The 21,603-nt window shown below is 45.2% G+C and overlaps 1 protein-coding gene across 11 annotated transcripts in view; it reads right to left on the reverse strand.

The window, feature by feature from the left end:
- REEP1 (receptor accessory protein 1) overlaps positions 1 to 21,603 on the reverse strand; it is a 112,782-nt gene that overhangs the window by 34,719 nt on the left and 56,460 nt on the right. For all 11 annotated transcript variants that reach the window (XR_006290243.1, XR_006290242.1, XM_037898287.2 and 8 more), the window contains one exon: positions 5,427 to 5,595. Coding sequence is in view for 9 of the 11 variants with exons in the window: in XM_037898287.2 (XP_037754215.1) it covers positions 5,427 to 5,595 (169 nt within the window). In the remaining 2 variants the exon portion in view is untranslated. The remainder of the gene's footprint in view (positions 1 to 5,426; positions 5,596 to 21,603) is intronic.

Raw genomic sequence — 21,603 nt, forward strand, 5'->3', positions numbered from 1 at the left:
TCCGAACCTGAGTCAAGCTGTGACCCAGGGTTTAAGTCCTCTTTTCTTTGCAGTGTAGATACAGCCCCGCTGGACTCATGCTCTGGGAGTCAACCAAAAGTATCCCATGGTGCCATGGACCGACTTTCTTTGTCCTCTGGACTGTCAAGTTTTCCCACACTGCGCCACGAACAAAGGGCTAGAGTGGACATGTTTTGTGAGGGCACTAAGAAGTCTGGGATATGGGTGGTTGGACTTGAGCCCGCATAACACACCACAGACACCGGAGCCCCAGGTTAGGACCCAGGTTTCAACAATTCCTAACCTGAGGTTACAAATGAGGTTACAAACCCAGGGTCTGCTAACTCGAGTTCTACTAACACTGGGCTTAGATTGCAGTGTAGACATTCCCCTCTCCCGCAGGGTCCCGGAGTACAAGCTCCAGCCCGAGCCCAAATGCCTACGCTGCAATTTTACAGCCACATAGCCTGAGCCCTGTGAGCCTGAGTCAGCTGACACAGGCCAGCCGTGGGCTGTGTAGACACACCCTAGGCGTCTATGTCATTGGGCCCTCAGTGCCTTAGTGATGCACGGAACCATTTTTTTACTAAAAAACTGCAGAAAATTATTTAGCAGCCACCTCATCACTGAAGCAACATAAAGCTGGTTTAAACCAATTGCCTGTTGATCCATGAGTAATGTAGGCAAAAGGCAGATGGTGCTAAGCCAAGGAAACAAGGTAAAGGTTTTAGAAAGACTAACCATGATGGGGTGTATTCCCCACACTTGCTAGACAGGGATAACGTAGGCCAGGTGGGCCAATTAACCTATTAGGCTGCAAGCGGGGGGATATTTACAGGGAGAGGAGAGCCCTAATTAAGGGAAGCAGGAAGCTCACCTGTGGAGCAACAGAAGGGGTGTCTATAAAACCGGGGAGCTGGTGGCAGAAAATGGGCAGTAGGACCTCTCTCTGGGATATGGGAAGGAAAGGGGTTTGAACCGAAAAGGAAGGGTTTCTCGAGCAGACCCAGGATATAGGGGTTTAGCTAGGGTGGTGAACGCGAGCCTGGGATAGGCAAAGTGAGCACTCCAGTGTGGGAGGCAGGAAGGTTTGGGGTAGTACAGACCTCAGCTGCAGGAGATAGGGCCCCTGGACTGGAACCCAATGTGGGGGGAGGCCTGAGCCACTGAATGAGTTAGTGGTACAACTGGGCCAGTGATCTTGAAGACTGTCTGGGACCATTCATCCCAGTCACTGAGGGAATCACTTAGCCAGGGCAGTGGACTTCAGGACTACCTAGGACCACAGGTGCTGACTTTCAGCTTTCCCTGGGGGTGCTCCACCCCTGCTCTGAGGCCCTGCCCCAAGACCCGACCCTTGCTCTGTTTCTTCCTATCCCTCCCCTGAGGCTCTGTCCCCACTCTGCCTCTTCCTGCCCCCTCCCACAAGTGCTCCATGCCCTTGCTCTGCCTCTTCCCACCCATGCTCCTCTGCATCCCCCCAGTGCCTCCTGCCTGCCACCGAACAGCTGATTGGTCCTGTTGGGCAGGAAGTGCTGGAGGGAGGGGAGAAGCTGATTGGTGGGGCCCACCGAACAGCTGATTGTTGGGTGGCTGGTGGGTGCTCACTATTTTTTTCTCTGGGTGCTCCAGCCTTGGAGCACCCATGGAGTTGGTGCCTATGCCTGGAACGCTGTGGAGGATGTTGATAGTACCTGAGAAAGGGAGGACTACAGAACCTGGGAAGGGCTGATGGCCTGGCAGAGCTAATGGCTGGATGCAGCCAGAAGGAGGCACTACAGTGGTGAGTAGAGCACTCCATGACACTAACACATGGCTTTCTCGAGAGAAAGAGAATTTTCCTCCCACGTGTAAAATAGGAATTTGGAGGGGCCATGGACTCTGAGACCTTGTGACAAGATGGAATGTTGTTACTAGCAACAGAGAAAGCGGTTCAGGAACAACACAAACTCTCCTCCAGAAACTCACTCCAAAAACTGGAACTGATTCCAAAGGGAAACTTCTGGGTGGGGGGCGTTAATTGCATATTTCATTATTTTCAATCACTGAAGTAAAATGCATATAAGTACCTAGCTAAAATATTTACCATAGTGTCTGAGCACCTTGCAATCTTTAACATTTGTCTTCACAACACCTCTGGAAAATGCTACTATCCCCATTTGACAGATGCACTGAGGCACAGAGACACTAAGGCCCAGATCCTTAAAAGGTATTTAGGCACCTAACTCCTATTAGGAGCAAGGATCCTAAATCCCTTTGAGGAGCTGGGCCTATATGGCTTACCCAAGGTCACACAGGAAGTCTGTGGTGGAGGAAGAACTTGAACCAAGGTCTCTCAAGTTCTAGGCTTGTGCCCGAACAACTAGATTTCCTCTTTTGCAAATGCAGGACCCAGTACTACACGCCAGGCTGGAATAACTCTCTTCACAAAGCAGGAGTTCCACTTACAGAAGGCTAGCAATGCCAAGTCCCAGTTGTTACAATATGTTAGCATGGGCCAGGATTTCTGTAAATCCTCTTGAAGCTGTAGGAGATTTGTGGCTGTCCCCTGTAATCTAGCTACTGCTGTCACTGTAACAGTCTGGCAGGTTCTCAGACCCTTTACAGGAATGCAAAGCCTTTCAGCTGAGTTGTCCTGTCCAGTACTGTGCAGAGAGGCAGAGATACTTTTGCTGATTCCTTCTGATGTCTGAGCAGCTGAGTCCTCTTAGCTCTAACCCAGCAGTATAAAAAGATGTACAATAAATGTTTCTGTGAGGTAGAGGGCACCACTGACACCATGGATATATTTGTGTTTTGTTGTTAATTTGTAAGGCAAACTCCAGGAACGAGGGCAGTTTGGACTGTATCTAGTGTGAGTGCACTCTGGTTGCAGTAGGGTGGGAAGTCCAGCTGTTTACCCTGTCCATGGCTCTCCAGACATGGTACCGCTTGACTGGCAAATCTCTCTCCCACTCTCACTTGCACACATACACTGTTCACAAATTTTATTACAAAACATCAAATCACACACAATTCACCTGGATCCTGGATTTTGCGAGGGACTCTGAACTCAGCCCAGCTTTGCTGAACGGTTCATGAACAGTTCGGTTAACCACGGCCCAGCTTTGGAAGAGCCAAGGTCAATGTCTGGCGTCAGTGTGAAACCAGGCCAAAATCAGCAAGAACAAAACACAAGGGCTGGTCTGCTCACAAGATCAAACAAATATCTAAAGCAGGTTTATTGGTTATTTTGGTGGAAGTCCGCATGTGAACACTTATTTTGGATTAAGAATGTCCTATTTTGTTGTTATGAACCCTCTTATTTCAGATTGAGAGTGTCCTGTTAATAAAACAAAATATGACACACAAATTGGAGCCAAGTGTGTTCACACACAAACTTGCACTGGAATAATACAAGTGTGAATTAAAAGCAATTTTATTATTTTGGTGTAGGTTTGTGTATAGACAAACCTTTACAAATGGGGGGATGAAAAAACATCACCAGAGATCCTTGCGATTTATAACCTTAAGAATTTGTAAGGTGCTCAGATATGATGATAGTGGTAACCATGGAACAGACATTACCGGTAGATCCCAGGACTCAAAGCAAACCTTGAGAGGTGCAAATTCACATAAATCTGAAACCCAGCAAACCTTTACACAGACCCCACCAGGAATTGAAACTGCTAGATTTCAAACAACTCTACTTTTCACTTCACTGACCAGCCTCCAAATGCTGACAAACCTGCTGCTTTCCAGAAGAACCTAACCTCTCCCCAGAATCAAGCAAGGCAGTTACAGGAGTTTTGGTCTGAGGGTGATACAGAAGAGTTCTGGAAAACATTGTCTGGGACAACCTACTAACTAACAAGCTTTCAGATTAATTTATCTGAAATTTATCTGCTCAAGCCACACATTTTGGATCTGGGCCCACAAAGCTTTTCACACCTGAACTTGCAAAAATCTTTATAATGAAATCTCTCCCTCTTCTGATCTCCACACTTTTCTGACAAAGCAAAATCTGTGCTGCTTTTCTGCTTTTGTCCTCCCAGAAGCTGAATCCAATCAAATACATTTCAGAGGCAATTGCTTCTATTCCTCTCCCTTCCCCCACACTTACGGGACATCCCTCATACATAGCTTTCAAATCTCGGGATCTATCCTTACACATACATTGATAGGGGTTTTATTCATGAGTTGTCTGTCTATAGTGCAGTATCTTAAAATATGACTGTCATAATATCTACTGTACATTTCAGCGGTGATTCAAGAGGACAGGCAGGGTAGGCACTGGTGCACCTAATTCACACAAAATACACACCATGGCATGGGTATAATTTTCAAAATTAGGTGACGTAGAAGCGTAAGGCTCCTAATTTTCTTTTGAAAATGGGACTAAGTCTCACTGAAAGTCATTGGGACTTAAGCTCTTGAGTTACATCTGAAAATGGGACTTGTGCATAAGTCACTTAGGGACTTTTGAAGATTTTACCCTACACTCCTTACTCCTTACGATAAATGGACTCTGAGTGTCAATTTCACCCACCCACATTTAGCAGTCACCGGACTCCACTGGTACATGAGAGCTGTCAGCTCAGCATGTTTTTCCTGATTGACACAATCTTGCGGCAGGATTGTTTTGTCTATGTGCAATTGTAAGCCACTGTTAATGTGTATCATACATCCTGCTCTGTGCTGCCCTGCAGAGGATGAGAATCTGCTGCAGCCCCAGGGCCTGACTCCTTAGAACAGTGGTTCTCAACCAGGGGTACACGTACCCCTCGGGGTAGGTAGAGGTCTTACAGGGGTACATCAACTCACCTAGACATTTGCCTAGTTTTACAACAGGCTACATAAAAAGCACTAGCGAAGTTAGTACAAACTAAAATTTCATACAATGACTTGTTTATTCTGCTCTATATACTATATACTGAAATGTAAGTACAATATTTATATTCCAATTGATTCATTTTTACCATATAATTAAAATAAGAAAGTAAGACATTTTTCAATAATAGTGTGCTGTGACACTTTTGTATTTTTAGCTCTGATTTTGTAAGCAAGTAATTTTTAAGTGAACTGTAACTTGTGATAAGCAAGACACATCAGACTCCTGAAGTGTGTACGGGAGTCTGGAAAGGTTGAGAGCCAATGCATTAGTTCAAGCTGTAGAAACTCTTCTTCTCTGGAAGTTTAAGGTTCAATCCTTGGTGTCTGCCAGAATGGTGGCCATCACACAGCAATATTGCTCCCTCCTTTAATTACCCTGACCCTAAGCTTCAATGGTGTGCTGCTATCCTGTGAACGTAAGCATTGCAACGTCTATGTATCTCCATGTCCTTGTACCAGTGCTTCCTGCATTCCGCTGTTGCTCCATTTTGAGGATCAGTGAGTGGAGAAAAAACATCAGAAAATACAAGATTGAGGAAAATGCTGAGACTTACCTGAGCTGCCCGTGCTTTCTGACGCACTTCTGGATGTTTTGGGCTTGCTCTGTTTGCTGCTTGTTCGTACAGTGACTGGAGGAGGTACAGGGCTGCTGCTGTCTCCTCGAATGGTTGAGAGATCCTGCATGCTAAAGCTCCTGAGTCTCTCAGACAGAGCCCCTTGTCCCTGGTCAAACAAACAATACACACAAGTCAGAGTCCATGACACAACATTTTAAGCTCCCCTCCTTCTAAGACCTTGTCTACACTACAGGTTACTTTGAGAAATGTAAGTTATACATTGCTCAGGGTTGTGGATTATTCACACTCCTGGTCAGTTATACCGACCTACGTGCTGGTGTAGACAGCCCTATGTCAGCAGGAGAGCTTCTCCCACCAACATAGCTACCACCTCTGATGGAGGGAGGAGTTATTAAGCTGACGGGAGATCTCTCTCCCCTCAGGCTTGCTGCAGCCTTTTAAAAGGGACACATGGGCCAGGTCTACACTATGTCAGAAAGGGGTCCAAAAAAAAAAAAAAAAAGGACACACCTGATTGATGTAGCTATGCCAACAAAACCCTCCGTGCAGACACAGCTATACCCGCAAGACAGTCCTTTTGTCTGTACAGCTAAGTCATTCAAGGAGGTGGTTTAACCATACTGGCAAAAAAGCTCCTTATGTCAGTATAAGATGATATTATAGCTATAACAGCAAAGCCTTTCTAGTGTAGACTAGCCTATATACTGTGCTCTTCCAAGGAGACTTTACTTTCGTTCTTTCTTGTTTATCTTGTTCTAAAACAAAAGGGCATTTTAGATAGATGGTGTATGCTGTGTTGAGAGGTGACAATACCATGGACACAGATGTTTCCCTCTGCTGGTTTTTCATCTTGACAACCATGCCCCTTGAACAGAGGTAATTTAAAAATCCAATCTTCCCCACTTCACTCTCCTATCTTCCCCATGACTGGATGCCTAAATCCTTTCTTCCGCTTTCCTTCCTGTCTCTGGGCCACTCTCAGAAGCTACCTTTATTATTGCAACCAAGTGATAGCTTCATTTGGTCTAGAACTAAGGAGATGAGTGGCTTTATTTTTAATACACCCTACGCCACAGTAGTACCATCTAATCAATGGTCCCATGGAGAGCTTCCAAACAAAGAAATGAGGTATGAATATAATCTGTGTGTCCATTATATTTGTCTATAACGGTTATAACTGCAGTGTGGTTATAATGTGGCACTGCGATGAAATCTGTGCTGAATGTGCTTGAGACAAGGTGGGTGAGGTAACATCTTTTATTGGACCCACTTCTGTCAGTAAAAGAGACAAGCTTTCGAACTACACAGAGCTCTTCTTCCGGCACCTAAAACTTATCGCTTTCACTAACAGAAGTTGGTCCAATAAAAGATCTCTCACCCACCTTGTGCGTCTCATATTCTGGGACCAACCCGGCTACAACAACACAGCAAACAACCACTGAATGTGCTTGACTTTCTTGCTGATAAAGTAAAGCATGCTTGTTTCTTTATTTTCCTTCTCTTTAGGGTAAGGAATAAAGAACAAGCATTACTATTCATAAACTCTCTAGCAAGGTTTATTACTGAGCCATATGGAAGGATGCTCATCACAAACACAATGGCAAAATGTTATATTCCTGCTATTTCTTGAAAAAGTTATACCCAAAACATTGTGTGGGGGGATCCTATGAATTGTCATAGCTCAATTGAAGTCGATGGAGATACCACAATTTACACAAGTTGAGGATTTGGCTCATGGATTTCCAGCTCATTTCCCCCACCTTTTCACCTTCACTCTTTATAGGAAAATCTTGCCTTCTCAGCAGTCTATGGGTAAAATTTCACCGTTTCATCACCAATCTTTGCTGTTTGCCTGCCAACATTTCTGTCTGAGCCCAATTAGCAAAATGGCATGACTTTGACTACAGCAGAATTTGAATTTTCAAAGAATTTTCAAAGTGAAACAACATATTTTCTTCCACAAACTGAGAAATGTCATTACTGGTCAAATATGTGAATTTTCATGAATACGCATGAACATCTGGTTTCACATGCACACTTTTGCAAGGCCAATATGTAGTTTTGTGCAGTTTTAGTTAAATTTGCAGTAAAAGGCTGTTATGCAGTAATAAGGTTTGTTATCCAGTAATAAGACTTGACATATAGTAGCAATATTTATTAAACAGCAAAATAAAATAATAATAATAATAAATAAAAAAATTTGTAGTAACTGGCTTTACTGTACAGCAAGATATTGTTACATACATCAGAAAAAACATTTTGACTCATGACTGGCTCAAAACAGTCCCATGATGAGTCAAGAAATTTATGTTCTTTCCTGCCTTAGGCCTTGATCCTAAAACCCCTATGAATGTGCTTAACCTTACACAACTGAGTAGTCCCAGGGATTTCAATGCATCCTATGCATATGTGATTGCGAGATCCAGAATCTAAATCCCTACATATAATAAATCTCTTTAGTTTTGAAAACTAAAAAAATAGTACAAAAGACCACAGAGATATTTAGCTTTAAAAGTTAGTGATTAGATACATCACATGCTAAGTTTCTCTAAACTTTGCAACTATTAATATCTGCAGAACTGAACATCAACATTCACAACCCTAAGAGGCAAATATTGACCAAGATAAATTCATCTTGAAGGATAAGAAATCTTGATGTTACCAAAAAAAAAAAGTAGGGATATGTATTGTTACATACATTCTGAATGTCTTCATCTGAAATATCTGGAAATATCTTTATTACGACAATTCATTTTTAAATCTGTAACTTTTAAAAAAATAACCTTTTAATGGGAGATGAATTTAGAGGCCTGAAGAAAAAATGCTGCATTTGAAGCTAATGAGACTCTTCATAGGAGAAACGTTAATTCATGTGCACAAGTAAACTTAAAATGGACTCAATGTTTGAAACAATTTTTGTTAAAAAATAAAATCAGAAATGGGCCAATAACTTCTTTAGCCAGGTCCGATTCATTGCAATTTAATTACAAATAAATAAATAGTATTTAGATTTTATCACTCCTTTGGTCTAACCATCTCCAAAGCATTTTGTAAACATTTATCCCTCACAACACACCTATAAGCTAGAAAGATGATAATGTCATTTTATAGTTGGGGAAACTGAGGCACAGAGGTCAAGTGATTCACTCAAGGTAAAACAAGAAATCTGTTGCACAACAAGACCATCCCTCTTCTTCCCCAGGGAGCCTTGAGACAGCTGCTGAAAATCAAGGCTTATAAGAAAAGTGCTTAGAGATTCCCAAAATGACCTTTGCTTCAGATGAGGATAAAGATCATACAACAAGGGTGCGGCTGAGACAGGACTTGATCCCTAGATCCCTAAATTTCCCCAGTGGAAATTTGGCCTTCGACTTCAGTGGGAGCAGGATTTTGCACCAAGGCTCCACACAGAAACCCCAAAGATGTTCACCTAGTGAAAGCAAAAATTTTAAGCCATCCAGTGATGATCACATGTGGCCAATCTGTAGTTACTGTACCTCAGCATCAGTGGTTTCTTGACAGGCAATTGAACACCAATCCACCTCCACCACATATGCAGCATTATGCTGAATAAAATTAATACTTCTTTCTCCATAACTTTGGTTCAGCAGTCCCATGTATAGTACCAGACCCATCTGCACCCACACTGTGGGTTCAGTACTACAGACATTTACTATGGGGAATAGTGCTTGCTACTGAATTGTGGTCCCACTGGCTTTGATAGGACTACACCCTGAAGCAAATTATTATTTATCCTTCTTTCTATTTCAGTAGCCCAGTCATGGACCAGGACCCCATTGTGCTAGGCGCTGTACAAACACTGCACAAAAAGACAAACCCTGCCCCAAAGAGCTCTCAATCTAAGTGTAAAACAAGAGACAGCAGATGGAGTGAGACAGACTGAGGGAGTACAAGAGAACAATGAGACAGTATTGGTCATCATGACAGGCTGTGGTCTCAGCACACCAGCATCCTAACCATTGTCAATTTTTTTGTGGGCCTGTATAGTACAGTAAGTGATAAGGCAGTTAGTGAACATTTGCAGAAGGGGGTTTGATATCTAAACACTAGAGCCAAATTCTGCCCTCATTTACACCAATGCAGCCTCATAAATTTCAATGGAATTGCACCAACTGGTGTAAGTGAGGGCAGAATCTGCCCCCTCAGCTGTATGGGGGATTCTGCAATGAAAAGCAAACACAGCAACTCGGCCAATATAGCGGCAACAACAAGAGTTACGTGAAAAACAAACTCTCAACCCCCCTGACTAACTGTTGGATTTGATCTAATTACCAGCAAAGGACTTTTAAGATATTTTGCTGATGAGACTGGAGAGGATTTTAGAGCGGAGTACACAAAAGCCACACACTGTAAGCTGAGTAGACACTGGGTGTCCCCATGACAATCCCATCTGAGTGGGAAATGTTTGCTAGTCCTGGCATGGACTGGTTTTGTTTTGATGATTACGTTCTTCAACACACTAGTCTTGTTGGGAATCATTTGCTAGCCTGGGAGTTAGGGGGCGGAGTGGGGGCGGGAAGAGGTGGAGCGAGGGCAGGGCCTCAGGGTGGGGCAGGGGTGGAGGACCCACTGGCGAAAAATAATAGTCAGAGCCCGTGCATTCGGGGCAAACGTAATCCAGGCCAGCCCAATGTTTTGAGGGGGGCTGTGATGTGCTCGGGAGGCATGCACATCTCTGTGGCTGACGATGGCAGAAGGTTAGTGTGAAAGCTGTGGCAATATCCTTGAAAAACCTTATTGAATTAAGATTATGTGTCTTTGGAGCCTGTTGTATTAAATGCGAAGGTTACATATTACCATGGGCCTGGACCATCCTTGGTCTTTTGGGACCGTACATGTGTCATGGATTTCCTGGGAAATCCACCCCAGCTACGCAAAACCCAGCCTTTGGGAAACTGAGGCACAGAGGCTACACCCTGAAGAGGAGACCATTGTCTACTGATCATCTGTTCACTAGGCCAAGATCAAAGGCTCGAGCTGTATAAAAGAGAGACTGAACTATTCATTGTTGTTCTGGTTTAAGCCCAGGCTGTTATGAACTTGTAACCACAGAAGAACCTCTTTGTGGGGTTTGAAGGACTAATTTCCTGCCAGAGCTTTTGTTGGAGTCAGGGAGTGATCTCTGGTAAGCTTATTATCATAGAATCATAGGACTGGAAGGGACCTAGAGAGGTCATCTAGTCCAGTCCCCTACACTCAAGGCAGGACTAAGTATTATCTAGACCAGGGGTCCCCAAAGCGGTGCCCACAGGCGCCATAGCACCTGCCGGGGCATTTTTGTGTGCCTGCAGAAAACCCCTCCACCGAAATGCTGCCGAGAAGCTTTGCCATTTCTCGGCGGCATTTCAGCGACGGCGCTTCTTGCCGTTGCCACTTCTCAGTGGCAGCGTTTCAGCGGCAAGGTGCCTGGCGCCCGCCACAGTCTTCTGGGAATAGCAATATGCTATTCCCACAAGAAAGGTTGGGGACCACTGATCTAGACCATCCCTGACAGGTGACTGTCTAACCTGCTCTTAAAAGTCTCTAATGATAGAGATTCCACTACCTCCCTAGGCAATTTATTCCAGTGCTTAACCACGCTGGGACCTTATTAGCATGTGTATAGGTTCTCTCATTATGGTTGTTACCAAGTCCTTGATCTAGAACTTTATAAGCAGCTATATTTATTCTTTCATCTTAAGAATAAATCTAGCTGCTTATAAAGACCTGTGTGGTAACTTGTAACTGCTAGCAATCATGCTGTTCATAACCTCTGAAGAGAAAGCAAAGGGCAAGTGCTGGCCTGTTTTGGCAGTCTGGCTTACTGGGGATATCACACTGTAGGCAGGGAACTGAGCAGCCTGGAAAAAATCCTGGTGAGGAGGGAGATGCGGATCTCTGCCCAAGAAAGGTGATGGTTGAGGAGCCAGGAGCCTCGAGGGGGTGCCCTTGAAGAACCATAGAGAGGACATACAGGTGCAGTTGCCTGGAATGGCAACAGAGGATGGGCAGGGAAGTCCATCTGTAACCTCGGATGAGTTATTTAACTTCTCCTGCCTCAGTTTCCCCATCTGACAGATGGGGAAAATAACATCTAACTCACAGGTGTTGTATGAGTTAGTGTTAAGAACATAAGAACAGCCACACTGGGTCAAACCAATGGTCCATCTAGCCCAGTATTCTGTCTTCTGACACTTGCCAATGCCAGGTGCTTTGGAGGGAATGAACAGAACAGGGCAATTTTGAGTGATCCATCCCATCCTCCAGTCCCAGCTTCTGGTGGTTGAAAGACACCCAGCGCCTGGTGTTATGTCCCAGACCATCCTGGCTAATAGCCATTGATAAGAACAGTCATACTGTTTGTAAAGTGCTTGCATAAAAAGCACCAAGTATCACCACTTGATTCTTTATACTCCTCGGCACTCCTCACCCTATGAGCATCAAGTCTCCTGGCATGTTTGTAATTCACATGAGGAATTTCCATTGGTGTCAACAGGAGCTAAATGCTCTTGCATTTACTGCCAGTTTAGAAACAGTGCTAGGTGAGGTTCATGTACCACTAACTGGCATGCTGGCAGCTTTCTTAGTTCTGGCGATTGGGAGGCAGCGTGAGAAATTGGGCTATATCTACTAAAGACACTGTAAAGAGGTGATGGTTGCACAGAGAAGCTATCATAGTCGGATGCAATCACAAGCTTTGGGAATAGAACCCAGGACCCTATGCTCAGAAATAGAGGCCTCTTCCCCATGAGCTAAAAAAGGCTTTGGTAATATTAAGACCTATCGCCTCCATAGACTGGCCATCATAGAGCAATATGAACACACACACACACACACCCCAATGCTCCGTTCAATCTTGATTCCACATCTTTCCTGTAACCACGACAGAGTGTGAAAAAAATACTAAAAGAGTAATAAAGAAACAATGGGAAATTTGCTTACTGTACTGTGATGGTGTGACTGTTCATTACATCCAGCTGGTTTGTTCGTGCAGTTCATTTCCTCTCCTGGGGACTTTACATCAATGCCTGCAGACAGTTCCTCCTAATCTACTCTCTCCACGTTTGCAGCACGGCTCTGCCCTCCTGTGCTTTGGCTATAGGTCATCTTTACCTTTGACTGGGGCTGGATTTACATCAAAAAAACACCCAACAGAAGTGGGGGGGGGGGGGGGATTAAGCAGCTGCCCTGCCCTGGCTGTGTGCAGCAAGAGTTTGAGTATGTGTTTGGTTTGTAGTGTAGTTAGTGAAAAAGGCCTCTGGAAACCAAAAGCAGTGGTGAGCTCTGCTGCCATGGCGTGCCGCTGAGGTAACTTGAGAAACGCTGTAATAGCCAGCCCATGACGATATGCTTCAAGAAAGCTGTGTGTCCTTCTCTTGACTAGCCCAATACAACCAGGCCAAGGCTTTTCAAGAGACCATTGATTTTGAGTGCCCAACTTGAGACACTTAAAGGAGGCCTGATTTCAGAGGACAGGTGCTCGGCCCCTCCTGGAAACCAGGCCCCTTTAAGGTCCCGCATGCTGGGCATCCAAAATCACTTACCACTTTTGCAATTCCTGACCACAAAGACTAGGGACAGGATAGGGCCCTCATCTTGATGGATGTGCTAAGTGCTGTGAATAGAGTTTTCATCAGATACCTTAGATAGGCAGACAAAGGGGTGAATCTACCACAGAGGGCTTTAATTATCAAAGAGGGCTCTATGCATGTGATCAAAGGAAGGAAATCCACCCTGCCCAATGCAGTGTTCTCCCTCCCCACATCACTCAGCTACACATGCAATTTGAAGGGGAGCGCTCTGCAGCTCTCCACTGGCAAATTGTGCCAAGGCAGCATTCTCCTATGTGGGATCTAGAAACCGGCTGGGAACCTGAGAGAGTGGGACGGAGTTTGCCCAGAGAGGAAGAACTGGCCCAAACAGACATGCTAGAGCAAGGATATTTTCTGAGGGCCTGATCCAAAACCCCGCGGATCATAGGAGTCAATAGGAGTCATTCCACTGAAACCAGTGGGCTTTGGATCAGGCCCTAAAGGCTTTTGAGATCCAGGGTGATGTGTGTGTGCTGCAATTCTAACTCCTTAATTTGTGTGACTGGCACTTCTAGCGGACAGCCAGAATTACCACCAACTCTGGCAGTGTTTCAGGTCATATTTTCACACGCATGACAGACTCTCGGACAATCTCTCAGACCTATTAGGCACAAACAGGCTTTTCATCACTGCCAGTCATGCATGCCTTCTCTCTCCATCTCATTTTTTTCCCATCCAAAACACTGTGGCTGTTGCAAGGAGGTTTCAGTTTTTCATTCCCCATTTGCTATCATCATCATCGTCAATATAGCAGTAGACCTAAAGAGCCTGTTGTGCCAGGTGCTGTGCAAACATTTGGAAGGTAGTCCCAGCCTGGAAGAGCTTACAATCGAAAAGGCAAAACCAGAAGAAGGGCCAGGAAAGAGAGACAACATATGAGCAAGTGTCTGAGTTGGCGATTGGTATACGTCTTGTTAGCGGGCCGGAGCTCCGTGCCCCTCGGAGGGCAATGGGCTGAACTAATGGAAGTTAAGGGGGCTGCACATCAGGATTTACCTCGTTACCGGATCCTACCACTTAGTTCTTACCCTCGTGAAGTCACCGTGTGCTGAGGGAAGAACTGTGGTGCAACACGAGGGGGATGCAAAGTGGTGGGACAGGGACTCTGTGCTGAGTACCCAGCACCAGATGTCTGACTTTGTCTCCACTCAGAGAGCCTCAGAAATGTACCACTCATCTTGAGAGAGAGAATGAGAGAGAGAGAGCACATGCAAGCAGGGGAGATTGGCACAAGGGGTTTGGTGTTCTGAGAACCCCGCACCTGTCTAATAATGACCTATATTTTTGCCTGGCAGCACAATTATTGTTTTTTTTTTAAATTGTGTCCAGCTAATCAAACATCTAGGCCATTTATCAGTCAGGCCAGTGGAGAATCTGACTGAGCTAAGGAGGAGGTACGTATATTCTAGCCCGTGCTTGTAGCATCTTGGTCTGTGAGGGACACGGTTTGTCCACCAGAGAGAAGGAAAAGAAGGGGGCATGTCTCAAAGTTTAAGAGTACTTAGATCTGGGTCCATTTCTCACTTTAACTGGGCCTGCACCCAATAAGCTTAGGGCTAGAGCCTCGTACCTAGGTCAACAGATGCTACACTGATTTATACCAGCTGAGGAGGGGCCCCAGATATCTTAGCATCTATTTCTGTCCTGTTATTCCAGCTGAAGTAGGACACGGGATGGACCTTTCCTTTCTCTACTTTGTAAGGCCACATTTTCCACAGGGGCTCAGCCTTTCTGAAAGCCAGGCCACTTATTTTGGTGCTGAAATATGGATTTGGGGGCCTAACTTCGGCTTTGGGCTTCAACTGGAGCAGTTTAACATGTGTTAAAGGCAAACTGCCTTGTCTCCATATACATATTAGCTATCACCTTCCAAAGGCTAGGGGAGACAAGCCAGTGTGAGTCCTGGAGCTGACGACTGAAATAGGGGGTAGGGCGCTTTCTAAACTTGGGTGCGAGGGTGCAGAGAAACATTTCCCCTTAATGACAGCTGTATTTTGGTTTTATTCACTGTCTGTCATCCTGACGTGCTCCCCAGACCATAATTAAGTCATTAAAACTCAGCACCTAGGAATTCAGAGAAGTATTATACCTACTTTTCAGGTGAATAAATTGAGGCACAGAGAGGTGAGTGGCTTGTCAAAGGCCAAACACTGAACTGACGGCAGAACCCAGGAATCCCAACTCCATCCCCTACTCTAACCATTAAACTCCCTTCCAGAGTCAGGAATAGAACAGAGTGATTGTTTTGTTACAAATGCCTCAAATCGATCCAATACTAATCCCCTGAGCTAGCCATTAAACCACTCTCCCACTTCTGAAAACAAGCAGCGAGGTAAAACTTCTTACCTGTGATGGGTACTAGCCTAATTTAAAGTTTCAGAGTAATAGCCGTGTTAGTCTGTATTCGCAAAAAGAAAAGGAGTACTTGTGGCACCTTAGAGACTAACCAATTTATTTGAGCATAAGCTTTCGTGAGCTACAGCTCACTTCATCGGATGCATACTGTGGAAAGTGTAGAAGATCTTATTATATACACATAAAGCATGAAAAAATACCTCCTCCCACCCCACTCTCCTGTTGGTAATAGTTTATCTAAAGTGATCACTCTCCTTACAATGTGTATGATAATCAAGTTGGGCCATTTCCAGCACAAATCCAGGTTTTCTCACCCCCCCCCCAACACACACAAACTCACTCTCCTGCTGGTAATAGCTTATCTAAAGTGACCACTCTCCTTACAATGTGTATGATAATCAAGTTGGGCCATTTCCAACGCAAATCCAGGTTTTCTCACCACCACCCCCCCGCCACACACACACACAAACTCACTCTCCTGCTGGTAATAGCTTATCCAAAGTGACCACTCTCCTTACATTGTGTATGATAATCAAGGTGGGCCATTTCCAGCACAAATCCAGGGTTTAACAAGAACGTCTGGGGGGGAGGGGGGAGGAAAAAACAAGGGGAAATAGGCTACCTTGCATAATGACTAAGCCACTCCCAGTCTCTATTCAAGCCTAAGTTAATTGTATCCAATTTGCAAATGAATTCCAATTCAGCAGTTTCTCGCTGGAGTCTGGATTTGAAATTTTTTTTGTTGTAAAATAGCGACTTTCATGTCTGTAATCGCGTGACCAGAGAGATTGAAGTGTTCTCCGACTGGTTTATGAATGTTATAATTCTTGACATCTGATTTGTGTCCATTTATTCTTTTACGTAAAGACTGTCCAGTTTGACCAATGTACATGGCAGAGGGCCATTGCTGGCACATGAAGGCATATATCACATTGGTGGATGTGCAGGTGAACGAGCCTCTGATAGTGTGGCTGATGTTATTAGGCCCTGTGATGGTGTCCCCTGAATAGATATGTGGGCACAGTTGGTAACGGGCTTTGTTGCAAGGATAAGTTCCTGGGTTAGTGGTTCTGTTGTGTGGTATGTGGTTGCTGGTGAGTATTTGCTTCAGGTTGGGGGGCTGTCTGTAGGCAAGGACTGGCCTGTCTCCCAAGATTTGTGAGAGTGTTGGGTCATCCTTCAGGTTAGGTTGTAGATCCTTAATAATGCGTTGGAGGGGTTTTAGTTGGGAGCTGAAGGTGACGGCTAGTGGCGTTCTGTTATTTTCTTTGTTAGGCCTGTCCTCTAGTAGGTGACTTCTGGGAACTCTTCTGGCTCTATCAATCTGTTTCTTCACTTCCGCAGGTGAGTATTGTAGTTGTAAGAATGCTTGATAGAGATCTTGTAGGTGTTTGTCTCTGTCTGAGGGGTTGGAGCAAATGCAGTTGTATCGCAGAGCTTGGCTGTATACAATGGATCGTGTGGTGTGGTCAGGGTGAAAGCTGGAGGCATGTAGGTAGGAATAGCGGTCAGTAGGTTTCCGGTATAGAGTGGTGTTTATGTGACCATCGTTTATTAGCACTGTAGTGTCCAGGAAGTGGATCTCTTGTGTGGACTGGACCAGGCTGAGGTTGATGGTGAGATGGAAATTGTTGAAATCATGGTGGAATTCCTCAAGGGCTTCTTTTCCATGGGTCCAGATGATGAAGATGTCATCAATATAGCGCAAGTAGAGTAAGGGCGTTAGGGGACGAGAGCTGAGGAAGCGTTGTTCTAAATCAGCCATAAAAATGTTGGCATACTGTGGGGCCATGCGGGTACCCATAAAGTCCAGCCATGAATGTCCTCGTGGCTGGACTTTACTGAAACTAGACAAGCCATTTACAACACACACTTTGCTTCTCTACAAAAGAAAAAGGACACTAAACTTTCTAAACTACTACATGCCACAAGGGGTTACAGCAATGGGTCTCTCAACCCACCCAGCAATATTGTTAACCTATCCAACTATACTCTCAGCCGAGCAGAAGCAGCTGTCCTATCTCGGGGCCTCTCCTTCTGCCCCTCCACCGCCACGAACATGATACAGTTCTGTGGTGAGCTGGAATCCTATTTTCGAGGTCTCCGACTCAAGGAATATTTCCAACATACCTCTGAACAACATACTAATCCACAGAGACCTCCCTACCAACATTAGAAAAAGAAGGATTCTAGGTGGACTCCTCCTGAAGGTCGAAACAGCAGACTGGACTTCTACATAGAGTGCTTCCGCCGACGCGCACGGGCTGAAATTGTGGAAAAGCAGCATCACTTGCCCCATAACCTCAGCCGTGCGGAACACAATGCCATCCACAGCCTCAGAAACAACTCTGACATCATAATCAAAAAGGCTGACAAAGGAGGTGCTGTTGTCATCATGAATAGGTCAGAATATGAACAAGAGGCTGCTCGGCAGCTCTCCAACACCACTTTCTACAAGCCATTACCCTCTGATCCCACTGAGAGTTACCAACAGCAACTACAGCATTTGCTCAAGAAACTCCCTGAAAAAGCACAAGATCAAATCCGCACAGACACACCCCTGGAACCCCGACCTGGGATATTCTATCTACTACCCAAGATCCATAAACCTGGAAATCCTGGGCACCCCATCATCTCAGGCATTGGCACCCTGACAGCAGGATTGTCTGGCTATGTAGACTCCCTCCTCAGGCCCTACGCTACCAGCACTCCCAGCTACCTTCGAGACACCACTGACTTCCTGAGGAAACTACAACCCATCGGTGATCTTCCTGATAACACCATCCTGGCCACTATGGATGTAGAAGCCCTCTACACCCACATTCCACACAAAGATGGACTACAAGCTGTCAAGAACACTATCCCCGATAATGTCACGGCTAACCGGGTGGCTGAACTTTGTGACTTTGTCCTTACCCATAACTATTTTACATTTGGGGACAATGTATACCTTCAGATCAGCGGCACTGCTATGGGTACCTGCATGGCCCCACAGTATGCCAACATTTTTATGGCTGATTTAGAACAACGCTTCCTCAGCTCTCGTCCCCTAACGCCCCTACTCGCGCTATATTGATGACATCTTCATCATCTGGACCCATGGAAAAGAAGCCCTTGAGGAATTCCACCATGATTTCAACAATTTCCATCCCACCATCAACCTCAGCCTGGTCCAGTCCACACAAGAGATCCACTTCCTGGACACTACGGTGCTAATAAACGATGGTCACATGAACACCACCCTATACCGGAAACCTACTGACCGCTATTCCTACCTACATGTCTCTAGCTTTCACCCTGACCACACCACACGATCCATTGTCTACAGCCAAGCTCTGCGATACAACCGCATTTGCTCCAACCCCTCAGACAGAGACAAACACCTACAAGATCTCTATCAAGCATTCTTACAACTACAATACCCACCTCCTGAAGTGAAGAAACAGACTGATAGAGCCAGAACAGTTCCCAGAAGTCACCTACTACAGGACAGGCCTAACAAAGAAAATAACAGAACGCCACTAGCCGTCACCTTCAGCCCCCAAATAAAACCCCTCCAATGCATTATTAAGGATCTACAACCTATCCTGAAAGATGACCCAACACTCTCACAAATCTTGGGAGACCAGGCCAGTCCTTGCCTACAGACAGCCCCCCCAACCTGAAGCAAATACTCACCAGCAACCACATACCACACAACAGAACCACTAACCCAGGAACCTATCCTTGCAACAAAGCCCGTTGCCAACTGTGCCCACATATCTATTCAGGGGACACCATCACAGGGCCTAATAACATCAGCCACACTATCAGAGGCTCATTCACCTGCACATCCACCAATGTGATATATGCCATCATGTGCCAGCAATGCCCCTCTGCCATGTACATTGGTCAAATTGGACAGTCTTTACGTAAAAGAATAAATGGACACAAATCAGATGTCAAGAATTATAACATTCATAAACCAGTCGGAGAACACTTCAATCTCTCTGGTCACGCGATTACAGACATGAAAGTCGCTATTTTACAACAAAAAAACTTCAAATCCAGACTCCAGCGAGAAACTGCTGAATTGGAATTCATTTGCAAATTGGATACAATTAACTTAGGCTTGAATAGAGACTGGGAGTGGCTTAGTCATTATGCAAGGTAGTCTATTTCCCCTTGTTTTTTCCTACCCCCCCCCCCCAGACGTTCTTGTTAAACCCTGGATTTGTGCTGGAAATGGCCCACCTTGATTATCATACACAATGTAAGGAGAGTGGTCACTTTGGATAAGCTATTACCAGCAGGAGAGTGAGTTTGTGGGGGGGAGGGGTGAGAAAACCTGGATTTGTGCTGGAAATGGCCCAACTTGATTATCATACACATTGTAAGGAGAGTGATCACTTTAGATAAGCTATTACCAGCAGGAGAGTGGGGTAGGAGGAGGTATTTTTTCATGCTTTATGTGTATATAATAAGATCTTCTACACTTTCCACAGTATGCATCCGATGAAGTGAGCTGTAGCTCACGAAAGCTTATGCTCAAATAAATTGGTTAGTCTCTAAGGTGCCACAAGTACTCCTTTTCTTTTTGCTAATTTAAAGTGTTGTTCCTAGGAGTAGGCCTTCCAAGATGTCGCAGACAGGGAGGATGGTTCAGTGGTTAGGGCCCAAGCCTGAAACTTGGGTTCAAGTCCATGCTCTACCATCGACTTCTTCTGTGACCCTAGGCAACTCATTTAGCCTCTCTGTGCCTCCATTTCCCCATCTGAAATGGAGACAGTAGCACTTCCCTACCTCACAGATGTGTTGTGAGGATTGAAGATTGTGAGGTGCTCAGATACTGCAGGGACAGGGGCAGGATAAGAACCAAAGGTAAGGTGTGACAATGGTAAAGAATCATAGAAAGAGATACTTTCTTCTAACACTGAACAAGGATCTCCATTACATCAAGGAAAACTATCATCCCTAGAACTACTCTGTCCCCCTCTTTCACTGCAGACCTTCTTCTCTATGGCCGTCCCCAGCCTCCCTTCCACCCAGCCTCCTGCTACCTCTGGAGCTGTGTACATATCCTCGCAAGGTGGAAAACAAGCATTTAGAGAGACAGATTCTTTTTCAAGAGAAATCCCTGAGGAGGAGAAAGGAGGCAAGTAGGACAGTGACACTCATTGACCCTCAAGAGAAAGGGCCCAAGACTCAATTATTCTGTTCCTGTGCTCAGGGCAGGGAGGGAGAGGTGGGGCACAAAGGCTTTAGGCCATATTCTGGGGTTGGACAGGGCCCTGCCAAGCCTCAAGTGTAAATCAGAGCAGCCTCAGGGCTGCTCTAACTTGTACTCTGCTTCCAACGTGCTCCTGCAGGCCCTGGAAAGCAGAGACAGACGTAGTGCAATGCATCAGGGACATCAGTGCATCTACACCACGTGCTGGGAGCAAAGGCAGTACAGAGACAGTGATACTCTCAGTAGACTGCTGCTGCCCATTTTAAGGCCCTTTTATGCTGCTAGAGTGGCATAAAAGGCCTTGGCGCAGCCAAGGTGTCAGCCAAATGTCTCACTGTTGTGTGGAGGTGTTGTAGGGACCTTCACACATACAGCATCACGTCAGCTCAACATCTAGAAACAGACGACTGTGAGCAGGGAACAAAATAAGCATTCCTGGCTTTTGCACATTTAAAACAGATCTCAATATTGCTGTAGCACCAGGCATGGGTGTAACAGTACAGATGCAATACAGAACAATGTGGGTGTCTGCTTTGCATATCTAGAGCACTTTCCATCTAAGGATCAGATGAGACCATTTCTCCATCACGTCCAGCAACCTGTCTCCAAAAGTGACCAATATCTGCTGCTTCAAAGGAAAGTGATCTTTCCTTCACGCAACATAATAATGAACCTAGTCAATCATATGATGCTGTACAAGGTATGAAAGAAGAGATCCTTCCTGACCTCAGCAGCTGGTCATTTAATGTTCAGAAGCCTCAGATTTCATTGGTCTGATATTAGCATCCAAATTAGAGGTGAGAATGTTATCCAGCCTTTTTAACAATCCAATGAAACAACAGGCCTGGCGTGGGGGCTCCCTCCTCAGTCCTACTCTGTGCTTTCTCCTGTGAAAGGGGGCAGGGAATAACTGGACAGCTGAGCTTAATTTTTCCTCAAAGGAGCCATTAAGCAATTTCCCAGCCTGGAGTAGTAACTGTTCCCGGGTATGATTAAT

The sequence above is a fragment of the Chelonia mydas genome, chromosome 4, assembly GCF_015237465.2.
Source record: "Chelonia mydas isolate rCheMyd1 chromosome 4, rCheMyd1.pri.v2, whole genome shotgun sequence".
NCBI classification, from domain to species: Eukaryota; Metazoa; Chordata; order Testudines; family Cheloniidae; genus Chelonia; species Chelonia mydas.